General features: G+C 39.0%; 1 protein-coding gene across 1 annotated transcript in view; it reads left to right on the forward strand.

Moving 5' to 3' along the window:
• NEB (nebulin) overlaps positions 1–13129 on the forward strand; it is a 213883-nt gene that overhangs the window by 154803 nt on the left and 45951 nt on the right. The window contains 4 exon segments of the mRNA XM_047871695.1: positions 339–449; positions 8818–8922; positions 9553–9657; positions 9922–10026. Coding sequence (XP_047727651.1) covers positions 339–449; positions 8818–8922; positions 9553–9657; positions 9922–10026 — 426 coding nt within the window.

The following is a 13129-nucleotide window of genomic DNA, read 5'->3' on the forward strand; positions in this document are numbered from 1 at the left end:
ACGGCTACCCCTGGACAGCCTCCATATGTCTCATTACCAGCCTCAAGGTCCTAAACAGAAAGACTCTTTGCCTGCAGCTACTTTTAAGGGTAAATTTACCATTAACCAATTTGAATAAGTCATGACCCACTTAAGATGCCATGTGCCTCTGTAAGAGGTGATGAACTCAATTAAATGACAGTTGTCTTTGTTCCTTCCCCGGGAAGACATCCAGGACACGTGGAAGGCCTGCTCACATTGCACATACCAGCATTTGAGAGAGAGTTATATGACCACGACACGCAGTTCCTTAAATGACTAATTAACTTGTATTTCCATTGTTTTTTTTTTTCTCTAAGTCTAATTACCTGTACACCGATAAAGCAAGGAAGATGCGAGACAAATACAAAGTGGTTCTTGACACTCCAGAATACAGAAAAGTACAGGAACTGAAGACACATCTGAGTGAGGTAAGGATGCTGAACCTATCACTATAAGTGACTTGTTCTTCCGGTGACTGTTTTTCAGGCAACTACACTAGGCAAAAAAATCTCCACTCTGCCTTTAATTACAGACATGTCCATCATGTCTAAGCAAGTCAGCTGACCTCATTTTGCCTCAATTAACTGATTTTGTCCCCTTTTGATGAGGCTGTTGATACTTGACTACCTGTGACTAGGGTTGCTGAGAGTTCACATGATTTTATAAATTAGAAAGGTCTTCTGTCTTATGCTATTGTTGCAGTCTCCAAACTGAATTTATTTCAAAACTATCTCTTTAATCCCTGCTATCAGAAACTCTGAACACAGCACTGCCATTTGAAAAGTCTTATATGGTTCCCTGCTCTGCTGCTCACAACAAATTCCAAACTACTATGTTGTTTCATTTTCGGTTGGCACTGAGACTTCTGATTTATTATAAACAGTTGTGCATAGATATCTCATGCTCTCACCTGCATACTTGGTTCAGTGAGGGTTGGACCCCATCTTATTTAGTTGTGTATCCCATAGTGCCTTGCTGCCAGTGACTAAATGTGCTTTGTAAAGATCAGGGCATTTCACAAATGTAAACGGTTTTTCTTATTATAGATGAATTGGCTGTTCTCATTCAACTTTCAGTTTGTCTTGTGGCCTCATCAGACTTCACCGAGCTAAGCCACATGTTAGCGGTCAGGCCACTTCGTTGACTCCCCATTCTCAATAGTTCTGATGCTGCTAATTAGGAATCACTTATGCTCTTAGACCTTGAGATGTCCTGGCAAACCAAACGTTGCCCTCAGAGGAGGGGATGTGCAGCTTCCTACACTCCTAGTGAACTAGAGGCAGAGGATGATTAATTCTTTAGTTATTGCAAATGCTACATTGAGTGCATTTGCTTTCCTGAAAGCTTACCTGTGTTACTTCACCCGGCACGAGCACTTTTCCGGGAATGCTTACGTTCTTCTGTCTCAGCAAAGTTGTGCTTCTCCACCCTGGCAGAGTATCAGGATCACCTGGGAAATGTTTCTAAACTACCCTTGAGTGGGCTCTAACTCCTCAGCCTCACAGCAAACTTTCTGATTGTCTGTGTCTGGGCATCTGTATGCCTTTAGCTCCTCCAAAATGATTCTAACATGCAGTCAGTGTTGGAAACCACTGCTTTAAAGTATCCCATCTGTCCTCCAGCTACCACATAATAAAACATAGTTTGGTAACTTAAACTGCTTATTGGTATCTCTGAAATACCTTTATTTCTCTTGGCTGTTTGGATTCAGAATTATCTAAAACTTTAATTTCTCCTTTTCCTAATTCCTATTGGGATTTTCTGCATCTTATGCATCAACACTGAGGAAAAAGAATAGATATTCTTCAGTAGTTCATTTCCTCCCACACTTGCCTCACCAGAAGAATGACGTGGGAATGATAAAATATTGACCCACCTCTTCAATTTTTGAACGAGTTTGAGAAGGATTGGTGTTCATTCTTTGAATGTCTGGTAGAATTCATCAGTGAAGAATGAATTCATCAATGCAGAATTCATGCATGCTTTTGATCTTGGACTTTTGTTAGTTGGGAGGTTTTTGATTATTGATTCAATATCCTTACTAGTAATTGGTCTGTTTAGATTTTCTATTTTATCACGATTCAGTGTTGGTAGGTTGTATGCTTCTAGGAATTTATCCATTTCTTCTAGATTGTCCAATCTGTTAGTGCATAATTGTTTATAGTAGTCTCCTTTATACTTTGTATTTCTATGATATCAGTTAAAACATCTTGTCTTTCATTTCTGATTTTGAGTTCTTCGTGAGTCTAGTGAAAGATTTGTCAATTTTGTTTATCTTTTCAAAGAACCAGCTCTTTCACTGATCTTTTCCATTATTTTTTTAGTTTGTATTTTATTCATTTCTTCCCTGATCTTTATTTCCTTCTTTCCACTAACTTTGGCCTTCATTTAGTCTTCTTTTTTTTTTTTTTTTATTTCCTTGAGGTGTAAAGTTAGGTTGTTTATTTGAGACTTTTCTTGTTTCTTAAGGTGGGTATATATTGTTATGAACTTTCCCATTACAACTGCACCCAGAGACACCTGGTTGGCTCAGTCAACTCTTGATTTCTGTTCAGGTCACGATCTCACGGTTCATGGGATCAAGCCCTGTGTTGGGCTCTGTGCTGATAGTGCAGAACTTGCTTGGGATTCTCTCTCTCCCTCTCTCTCTGTCTCTCCCTCTCTCTCTCAAAATAGATAAATTAACTTAAAAAATGCATAAGTTTTGGTATGTTACATTTTCATTTGTCTCAAGATATTTTTTTTTATTTCTCTTTTGATTTCTTCTTTGACCCATTGTCAAAGTTGTTGTTTTGTATCTGTTGTTGTTCAGTATATTATTTAATCCCTACGTATATGTGAATTTCCCAGATTTCTTCATGTAATTAATTTTTAGTTTTATTCCATTGTGGTTGGAAAAGATGCTTGACATGATTTCAGTCCCCTTAAATTTGAGACTTGTTTTGTGGCCTAACATGCAATCTATCTTGAAAAATGTTCCATGTGCACTTGAGAAGAATGTATATTCTGTTGCTTTTGGATGGAATGTTCTGTAAATATCTGTTAAATCCATCTGGTCTACTGTACCATTTAAAGCCAATGTTTCCATATTTATTTTCTGTCTGGATGATCTATGCATTGAAGTAAGTGGGTATTAAAGTCCCCAAATATTATTGTATTGCTGTCTCTCTGTTTAGGTATGTTAATATATGCTTTATATATCTAGGTGCTTCTGTGTTGGGTGCATATTTACAAATGTTATATCTTCTTATTGGCCCCTTTATCGTTATGTAATGCTCATCTTTGTTTCTTATTGGTCTTTGTTTTAAAGTCTGTTTTGTCTCATGTAAGTATAGCTACTCCACTTTTCTTTTGGTTTCCATTTGCATGGCATATCTTCTTCTGTCCCTTCACTTTCAGTCTCTGTATGTCCTTACATATTAAGTGAGTCTCTTGTGGGCACCTGGATGCTTCAGTTGGTTAAGCATCTGACTCTTGATTTCGGCTCAAGTCATGATCCCAGAGTGGTGGGATCAAGCTGCATGCCAGGCTCTGTGCTGAGCAGGGAGCACCTCCCCTGCTCACATGTGTGTGTACACACTCAACTCACACAAAAAAAATTAAAAAATAAATGAGTCTCTTTAAGCAGCATATAGATAGATCTTATTTATTTATTTTAAAGTTTATTTATTTTGAGAGAGAGTGAGAGGGAGAGACAAGCAGGGAGGGGCAGAAAAAGAGGAGACAGGGAGAATCCCAAGCAGGATCTGCTCTGGGAATGTGGAGCCAGATGTGTGGCTCAGTCTCATGACCATGAAATCATGACCTGAGCAAAAATCAAGAGTCAGATGCTTAACCAGCTGAGCCATGCAGGCACCCCAGTAGGTCTTGTTTTTTAATCCATTCAGCCACTCTATATCTTTTGATTGGAGAATTTGGTCCATTTACATTTAAAGTAATTATTGATATGTATGTGCTTATTGCCATTTTATCAATTGTTTTCTGGCTGTTTTTATAGTCCCTCCTTCTCTCTTTCTTCTCATCTTGCTCTCTTCCTTTGTTCCTTTGTGGTTTGATGATTTCTTTTAACAGTATGCTTATTTTTCTTTCTTTTCATCTTTTGTGTGTTCCTTATAGGTTTTTGCTTTATGATTATCATGAGGCGACTTATAGCAACTTATATTTATAGCAGTCTATTTTAAGTTGATGACAACTTAAGTTTGATCTCATCGTAAAGGTCAACATTAGTACTTCCCATGTTTTATGTTTTTGATGTCACATTTTACGTTTTTGTTACATGTACCCCTTCCCAAATTGTAATCATAGTTATTTTTACTCCTTCTGTCTTTTAACCTTCATACTAGTTTTATAAATGATTAATTTACTATATTTACCATATATTTACCTTTCCATTGAGATTTATTTTTCATGTGTTCTTATCACTAATTAACACCCTTTATTTTCAGTTTAAAGAAGTCTCTTTAACATTTCCTATAAGGCTGCTTTTAATGGTGATGAACTCCTTTAGCTTTTGCTTGTCTAGAAAACTCTGTCTGTCCTTCATTTCTGAACGATAACTTTGCCAGGTAAAATATTCTTTCAGCACTTGAAATATATTGTGGCACTCCCTCTGGTCTGCAAAGTTTCTGCTGACAAATCTGCTGATACTCTTATGGGGGTTCCATTGTATGTAACAAGTTGTTTTTCTCTTGCTTTTAATAGTTTCTTCTTGTCTTTAACTTTTGACATTTTAATTATCATGTGTCTTGGTGTGGGTTTCTTTGGGTTCTTCTAATTTGGAACTCTCTGAGCTTCCTAGATCTGGATGTGTGTTTTCTTCTCCAGGTTAGGAAAGTTGTCAGCCACTATTTTTTCAAATAAGATTTCTTTCCATTTCTCTCTCCTCCTTCTGGAAGCCCTATGATATAACTTTTAGTCCATTCGATGCTGTCCCACAAGTCCCTAAGGCTATCTTCACTTTTTTTTTTTTCATTCTTTTCTCTTTTTGCTGCTCTGATTAGGTGAATTCCACTGCCTTGTCTTTGAATTGACTGATTCTTTCTTCTGCTTTATCTAGTCTGTTGTTGAACCCCTATAGTATATTTTTCAGTTCAGTTATTATATTTTTCAGCTCTGTGACTTCTATTTGATACTTTCTTATATTTTCCATCTTTTTGCTGACATTCCCACTGTGTTCATTCATTCTTCTTTCCAATTTGGTGAGCATCTTTTTGACTGTTAATTTAAACTCTTTATCAGGTAAATTATTTCCATTTTACTAAGTTGTTCTGGGTTTGTTTTTATTTTTTTAGTTTTATCTTGTTCTTTCATTTGAAATATATTTCTCTATTTCTTCATTTTGTTCAACTCTCTGTGTTAATTTCTATACAATAAATGAAGCAACTACCTTTCCCAGTCTTTAAGGAGTGGCTTCATGCTGGAAGTGAAACTTGTTATTCAATCATGTTTCATTTCTTGGTTGTCTCTCAAACCTTCATGCTTGGGCAAGTAGCCTATTATCTTTTTAATAGCTCCCAGTAGTTGAGGATGTGCTAACACCACCCAATGTCCCAAAGGGAAGGATCTTAGCACCTAGATTTAAGCTGCTTGAAAGCCAGACCCCCAGGCATCAACTTTTAAATATATGTAAATACATACAGTCCTAAGGGACTTCAAGCATAAACTCTGCTGGCCACCAGAGCCAGACAATCTGGAGTTGTCTCCTGGCTGGTGGTCATAGAAACTGGGACCCCAGACAAGCATATACATTTTTTTCTAAATGAAACCAGCAAGCTGGAGCAAGGCAAAGGTAGAGAACCAATATGGCATCCACAACCTATGTTCCTTGTTAGCAGCTCTATAAGCTACTAAGTGTGTGTCAAACCTAAAATCTACCCCTCAGGCCAAAGATTCAGGAAAAGGAAAAAGGCCTTCTTCATAGAAAGACTAGGAGTATGCCTCAGTCTGTGCCCTTGGGGTGGTAGCCTACCAAGAACTGTCTTTCCGATTGTCATAGTCCTGTGGGACCCAGGAATGCAAGCCCCCCAGGCTACTAGTGCTAGGCAGTCAAGAGGTGTCCCCTGCTTGGCAGCTGCAAAACTCAGGCACCAGCTGTGTAAAAAGTTTCCCTCCAGGAGATGCTGGTGCTCTGAAGCACAGTGGAGGGTGAGCATAAAGATAGCACATGCCCTCTAAGATCTCTGAAAAGGATTATAGTCAGCTCCAAGATACATTTTTAGTTAGAAGCCTACTCCTCAAGCTATAGTCATGATGATTAGCTAACAAGTCTTTACTGAAAGAATGAGGTCCTGGGTCTGTTGTCTTTTGCTGTGCCTGGGGATGGTAGCTATTTAGGAACTTTTTCTCCATTGGTTAAAGTCCTATGAAACCAATAAGAGTAGGCCCTACCAGCCACTAGACCTAGATGGTATAGAGGTGTCTCCTGGCTGCAAAGATTAGGCTCCCAAAAAAGGCTATGAGCTCCTTTGGGTGACCCTGCTTATAACAGTCCCATGGGACCAGAAACACAAGTTCCCCTGACCTTCAGGGCCAAGTGACCAAGAGGTGTCCTGAAAATGGTAGCCACAAATATTGGAATGAATGAAATCTTGTCATTTGCAACAACTTGAATGGACCTCAAGGGCATTATGCCAAGTGAAATAAGTCAGAGAAAGACAAATACCATATGACCTTTCTTATATGTGGAATCTAAAAAAAAAAAAAAAATATGTATATATATGTATATGTGTGTGTGTGTGTGTGTGTATATATATATATATATATATATATATATATATAGTGGGCACCATAGGTGGGGAGAAGTGAAAGGGAGAAATTTAGTTTAAATAAACTGAATTAAAAAAAAAATACTGATCCAAGCCACTATTCTGTATTTGGAAAATCTTCAGTAGAACCTATAAATCTGTTTTAATAAGGACTTTGGGATATTTTAGGATCAGGAAAATTTCATAAATATTGTCTGAGTAAAAAGTTTGATGGCAAAAGGAAGTTCAAGTTCTTGACTTTTGAGTTGTCTTTGAGTTGTATAGACTTTTGACTTTTTATACATTGTAATACTAGGAAGCAGGGATATTGTCCCAAGAAGCATGAACAATGCATACCTAAGTATAGGGGAAAGAAAGGACAAAGAAAATTATAGAAATGGCATGGGAGATTTGAATTTTTGTCCCAGATTTATTTCCCAGTTTGCCTCATTATATTAAATTCCTTCAACATTTATCAGAGGACTACTATCTTTCAGATCTTTTATCCAAACACATGGTGATTAAAAAAAAAAAAAAGATAGAGCTGAGCCCCTGCATTCCATGGGCTCATAATGTGTGAAAAGAAACAAACATCAATATGATAAATGATATCCTGTAGGGATAATCAAGACAGTATGGACTCTAGGAGCTTTCCAGGCAGATAAGAGTGGGGGAACATTCTAAGCAGAAAAGGCAGTATATGAAAATGGCCATCATCAGTTCAAAGAGACTGGAAACATAGGATAGAAGCCAGCTTATAAAGACTCCAGGGCTCTATCTTAATATTGGACTTGATGAAAAATCATTGAAGAATTATTTATGAGCATTAATAAAATCTTCTCAGATTTGTGAAAGATGAATACGCCATATGGAGTGGTCCAGTGGGAGACTTAGGAAAGTGTTTTAGGAGGCTCTTGAGGATGTGTAGAGAAGAAATGATAAAGGAGGCTGAACTAGGGCACTGGCTGTGAGAAAGGAGAAAGTGGATCAGACTTAAAGGATATCACAAAGTTAGGAGCCCAGGATTCATGACCATTTATTGTGGGAATAAGGGAGAAGTTTAAGATGACTCCTCAAGTTTCTGTCCTACATGATAGAGATCAAGGAGCCATTTAGCAAAGTAGAGAAAACAGGTGAAGAAGCAGGTTGGGGCTGGAGATGGTAATATAAAGAATGCCACATTGAACATGGTAAGTTCAGGACATTGTTGAAAATTTGGGTCTGGCTCAGGAAAAATAATGGATATATAGATTTAGAAATCCTCAATTTCAAATTGATGATTGAGGTCATAGATACAAATGAGGTTATGCATGGAAAATACATAGGGTGAAAGAGGCCAACCCTGACTCCAGCTAGTGGCAGCTAGGGCAGAACCATAGAAGGAAGCCAAGGAGTGCCCTGAAAGATAGGAGGCCACTTAGAATGCTGGAGGCAGAAAAGAACACTTTTGGGAATGAAACTGATGAGCAGTTTTAGTTGCTACAGAGAACTGTTTCTGTATTTGGCAGTCGTAAAGTTTTTGGTAGACCTAATAAGAATGACTTCATTGGCGTGTTTGGGTGCAAGCCAAACTGTTGCCTTGAGAAATTAATCAAAAGAAAAAGAAGAAATACATGGTATTTCTCGGCTGTGAAAGGCAGAAACAAGGTCGTCAGTAGAGATTGGAAAAGGCTTAGTGAAAGGGAAGGGACTGGAATTTGTTAGCAGATGAAGGGGGAGGGCTGGAGAAACAGGAAGGTTGAAGGTGTAGAGGGGAAGGGTATAATTAATTGCTAGCACAGGCTTCTAGAACGGAACAGGCGAGCATAGGACCAAGAACACAGTAGGAGGCTTGAATCTCGAGCAGGTTATAGAATGTCTTATTTTGATACGAGGGAAAAAGAAAAGGAGGGCTAGGGAGGTAAATAAATTATTGGTTTATTGGGCAGAAACTGAGATTGTTGCAGTGGGGCAGGCCCTGATTTCTTTATGAAGTAGGTAGTAAAGGCATCTCTCAGCAGAGAACATAATGTGTCAATGAAGCAGAAATAACGGTAATGACTTTTATGTCCAGCTGGTGTACAGAGCTGCAGGCAAAAAGCAGAAGTCTATCTTCACCTCAGTTCCTGATACGCCTGATCTTTTAAGAGCCAAGCGAGGACAGAAGCTTCAGAGTCAGGTAAGATTCATAAACCTACAGCGCTGGCAGCACAGGGGGTGGTTATGTGTGGCTGACCACTCCAGGTCAGTGCAGCCCCTCACACTTGGTTGTCCTTGATAAAGCCTAATGGCCCTTAACTTCAAGAAGTAGTTTTCTTTTGGGCCATCATAACTGTGATTGTGTTTTACATAAACAAGTAATCCCATGTCTACTTTTCTAAGTTCTATGCAACTTTTGTTATTGGATGAGTGATCTATGGACTAAACTGCTTGATTCATTCAGTAGGACCTATCTGATGTTCATGACAAATGAAACCACAGTGTATGCATTCAGATGAAAATGGGGAAAGAATGTGTTGAAGGCTTTGCCAGAACCTTCTCATTCTCCCCTTGGCATTCTTTATCACGGGGATTTAGATTGGGCCACACCCAACAGTAAGGGTATTAGGTAACTATCATGTTGTACACATATTTCCAAATGTGAAACACAGAAATAAAAGAACAGAAATACATATGATAAATAAAAAACCAGGACAACAATAGGTAGACATGGCCCTTCCATTTAGTGGGTAGAAATGAGTGAAAATAACTGGATGCTAAATAATGAATGTTTTATCTCTATCACATCTGATCCCTATTCTCTGATTAGTATCTGTATGTTGAACTTGCCACCAAAGAAAGACCCCATCACCATGCTGGAAACCAGACCAAAGCCTTGAAGCACGCTAAAGACATAAAGGACATGGTCAGTGAGGTAAGTTGGGAATTTGGCACCAAAGCGCACTGGGTTAAAGAAAAAAAAAAAAGTATTCCCTTAAAACCTTCACTTGCTGCCTCTGATCAGAGAGCACACTTCTATAATTGTGCTCAGCAGCATTAAAACACGGAAGGTAAGCTATTCTCTTATTGAGCCTGATACAGCATGTGTCTAGGCTGGATCTGTGATGTGGTTATGAACTGGGAAGGATAAAAACACTTGAACTTACATTTGTCTCTTTTTTCCATCTTTATGTCTTAGAACAAGTACAAGATTCAGTATGAAAAGATGAAGGACAAGTACACCCCCGTTCCAGATACGCCAATCCTCATCAGAGCCAAGAAGGCCTACTGGAATGCCAGTGATGTATGCATCCCTTTCTTCTTTTCTTCTGTTATGACAGGGACAGCCCAGGTCATCGTACCTAAGAAACAGAAGATATTACAGTCATCCATACTTCAAAGACCTGGCCCACAACATGGGTCATGAGAACAACAACACTGAAACCACAAAAGGGCATAACTAGTATCAGTCAGGCACAGTACTTAAGAATAATGCTGAGAGATGCTAAAAGCCCGTTGTTCTTCTTGCCCTTCTGGACAAAACTATGACCTTTGCTAATAATTCTCTGGTAGCATTTTCAGGGATACTTGACAACTAATTGTTACTTATCCATAGTGTCATGGTCTTGGAATCAGCCAAACATGGTTTCAAATCCTGTTGCTGTCACTTGCCCGCTGTATGACTCTATGTTATTTACTTAGTTTCTCTGAGACTCTGTTTTCTTATATGTGAAATGAGGATAATTAGACAAAACAAGGTAATGTACATAATATTCCTGGTGCAGTGCTGGGCTCTTAGTTGACACTCAGAAAACGTTTGTTCCCTTTCTTCTCTTGACCACCTAAGTCATGAGAATGACACATTCATTAGAATTAGGACAGATTTTCATTTCCCATGCCACATGATCAAGGACGTGACTAGCTTTTAATGGTAATGGGATTACCTGTTAATAAAGATAGGAAATTAATCAGCTCAACGTAGGTAACCTGTTCTTATCAGTTTTGTATCTCAGAGCCCATCTGCAAATGCATTACACCCATTACCAGAACCAGAATCCTGGAGGATTGGGCATATTGGGACATAAACTCAGGCAAAATCTCAAGCAACCCTATAAGCCCTCAATTTAAGAATATTGCTCTAGGATTTCAAGGCATCTTAAAGTCATTACAGTGATCTCTAAACAGAAATGTGAAAGGATACAGCAAATTGAAACAATATCTCAGTTCATTTAGAGCTGAAAGGAGTTTGCTAACTGGACTAGCCCCTTGGCTCCTGACCCTTTGGGATACCTCAGGTCCCACCCCTGGTGTACAGTTGCACAAGATCCAATGGCCTGATAAATGGGCTGAGCATCTAATGCCAGCATCTCCTAAAACACCCAAAGTAATTAGCATGCTCTTCACTAAAGGTAAAATGCCCATAGAAGTGGCCTAGGTGTTGCTCAGCCCTGCAGCGTACCAACATACCAAGGCACTGGTTTTACACTCTAGGGGTCCAGGGGCAGAACATTTTGCTTAAAATATAAGCTAAGAAAGTCATATACTACCTTCAAAATCTATCCCCTAGGGTATTTTTAGTCGTCTTGTGACATCCTCATCTTTATCACTTCAATGTTAGCTGTTGAATATGAATTTGAACAAGCCTACTCTACATCACCACTCTCTGGGAGTGGTCGCAGAGTGAAATTGGCCCCCGGGGCTCATTATGCCCCAAATGGACAGCCCACCCCTAGAACTTTCTCATACCAATGCTGATAACTCTAACCTTTAAAACAGTCCAGTGTAACCAGGGTTGTATCTGGAATTGAGTTTGGCTTATGTATAGGTGGCTGTCCCCGCAAGTAGAGCTAAGCAATTTTATGAGATCTGAAAACTAAAGTTACAATGTCAGGAGAAAAGTCATCTTCAATTACGTATTTGCTCAGCTACCCCAAAAGAAAACACTTACTTGAGATTGAAAACAGACTACTTAGAGAAGTACCCATCTTGTGTAAATGGGATGAATCTTGTGTGATATTCTTAGGTTTAAGTCAAGAGATGTTGACAGATCAAGATTATAATATAGCACAAAGATCAAGATTATACCACAAAGATCAAGATTATAAAATAAAATTTTAAGACTGCCTCATGGAGAAGGCATTTTAATACTAAGAGAAACTAAATCTTTCTCCTCTTTCCACGTACATTAGTAAGTCTTGGGCTCAACAAGGCTGTTTTCTTTTTTCCTCCTCCAAATTAGCTTTTTGTTTGTTTCAGATTTTTTTTTTATGAAATTTATTGACAAATTGGTTTCCATACAACACCCAGTGCTCATCCCAAAAGGTGCCCTCCTCAATACCCATCACCCACCCTCTCCTCCCTCCCACCCCCCATCAACCCTCAGTTTGTTCTCAGTTTTTAACAGTCTCTTATGCTTTGGCTCTCTCCCATTCTAACCTCTTTTTTTTTTTTTTCCTTCCCCTCCCCCATGGGTTCCTGTTAAGTTTCTCAGGATCCACATAAGAGTGAAAACATATGGTATCTGTCTTTCTCTGTATGGCTTATTTCACTTAGCATCACACTCTCCAGTTCCATCCACGTTGCTACAAAAGGCCATATTTCATTTTTTCTCATTGCCACGTAATATTCCATTGTGTATATAAACCACAATTTCTTTATCCATTCATCAGTTGATGGACATTTAGGCTCTTTCCATAATTTGGTTATTGTTGAGAGTGCTGCTATGAACACTGGGGTACAAGTGGCCCTATGCATCAGTACTCCTGTATCCCTTGGATAAATTCCTAGCAGTGCTATTGCTGGGTCATAGGGTAGGTCTATTTTTAATTTTCTGAGGAACCTCCACACTGCTTTCCAGGGTGGCTGCACCAATTTGCATTCCCACCAACAGTGCAAGAGGGTTCCCGTTTCTCCACATCCTCTCCAGCATCTATAGTCTCCTGATTTGTTCATTTTGGCCACTCTGACTGGCATGAGGTGATACCTGAGTGTGGTTTTGATTTGCATTTCCCTGATAAGGAGCGACGCTGAACATCTTTTCATGTGCCTGTTGGCCATCCGGATGTCTTCTTTAGAGAAGTGTCTATTCATGTTTTCTGCCCATTTCTTCACTGGGTTATTTGTTTTTCGGGTGTGGAGTTTGGTGAGCTCTTTATAGATTTTGGATACTAGCCCTTTGTCCGATATGTCATTTGCGAATATCTTTTCCCATTCCGTTGGTTGCCTTTTAGTTTTGTTGGTTGTTTCCTTTGCTGTGCAGAAGCTTTTTATCTTCATAAGGTCCCAGTAATTCACTTTTGCTTTTAATTCCCTTGCCTTTGGGGATGTGTCGAGTAAGAGATTGCTACGGCTGAGGTCAGAGAGGTCTTTTCCTGCTTTCTCCTCTAAGGTTTTGATGGTTTCCTGTC

The sequence above is a fragment of the Prionailurus viverrinus genome, chromosome C1 (assembly GCF_022837055.1).
Source record: "Prionailurus viverrinus isolate Anna chromosome C1, UM_Priviv_1.0, whole genome shotgun sequence".
NCBI lineage: Eukaryota > Metazoa > Chordata > Mammalia > Carnivora > Felidae > Prionailurus > Prionailurus viverrinus.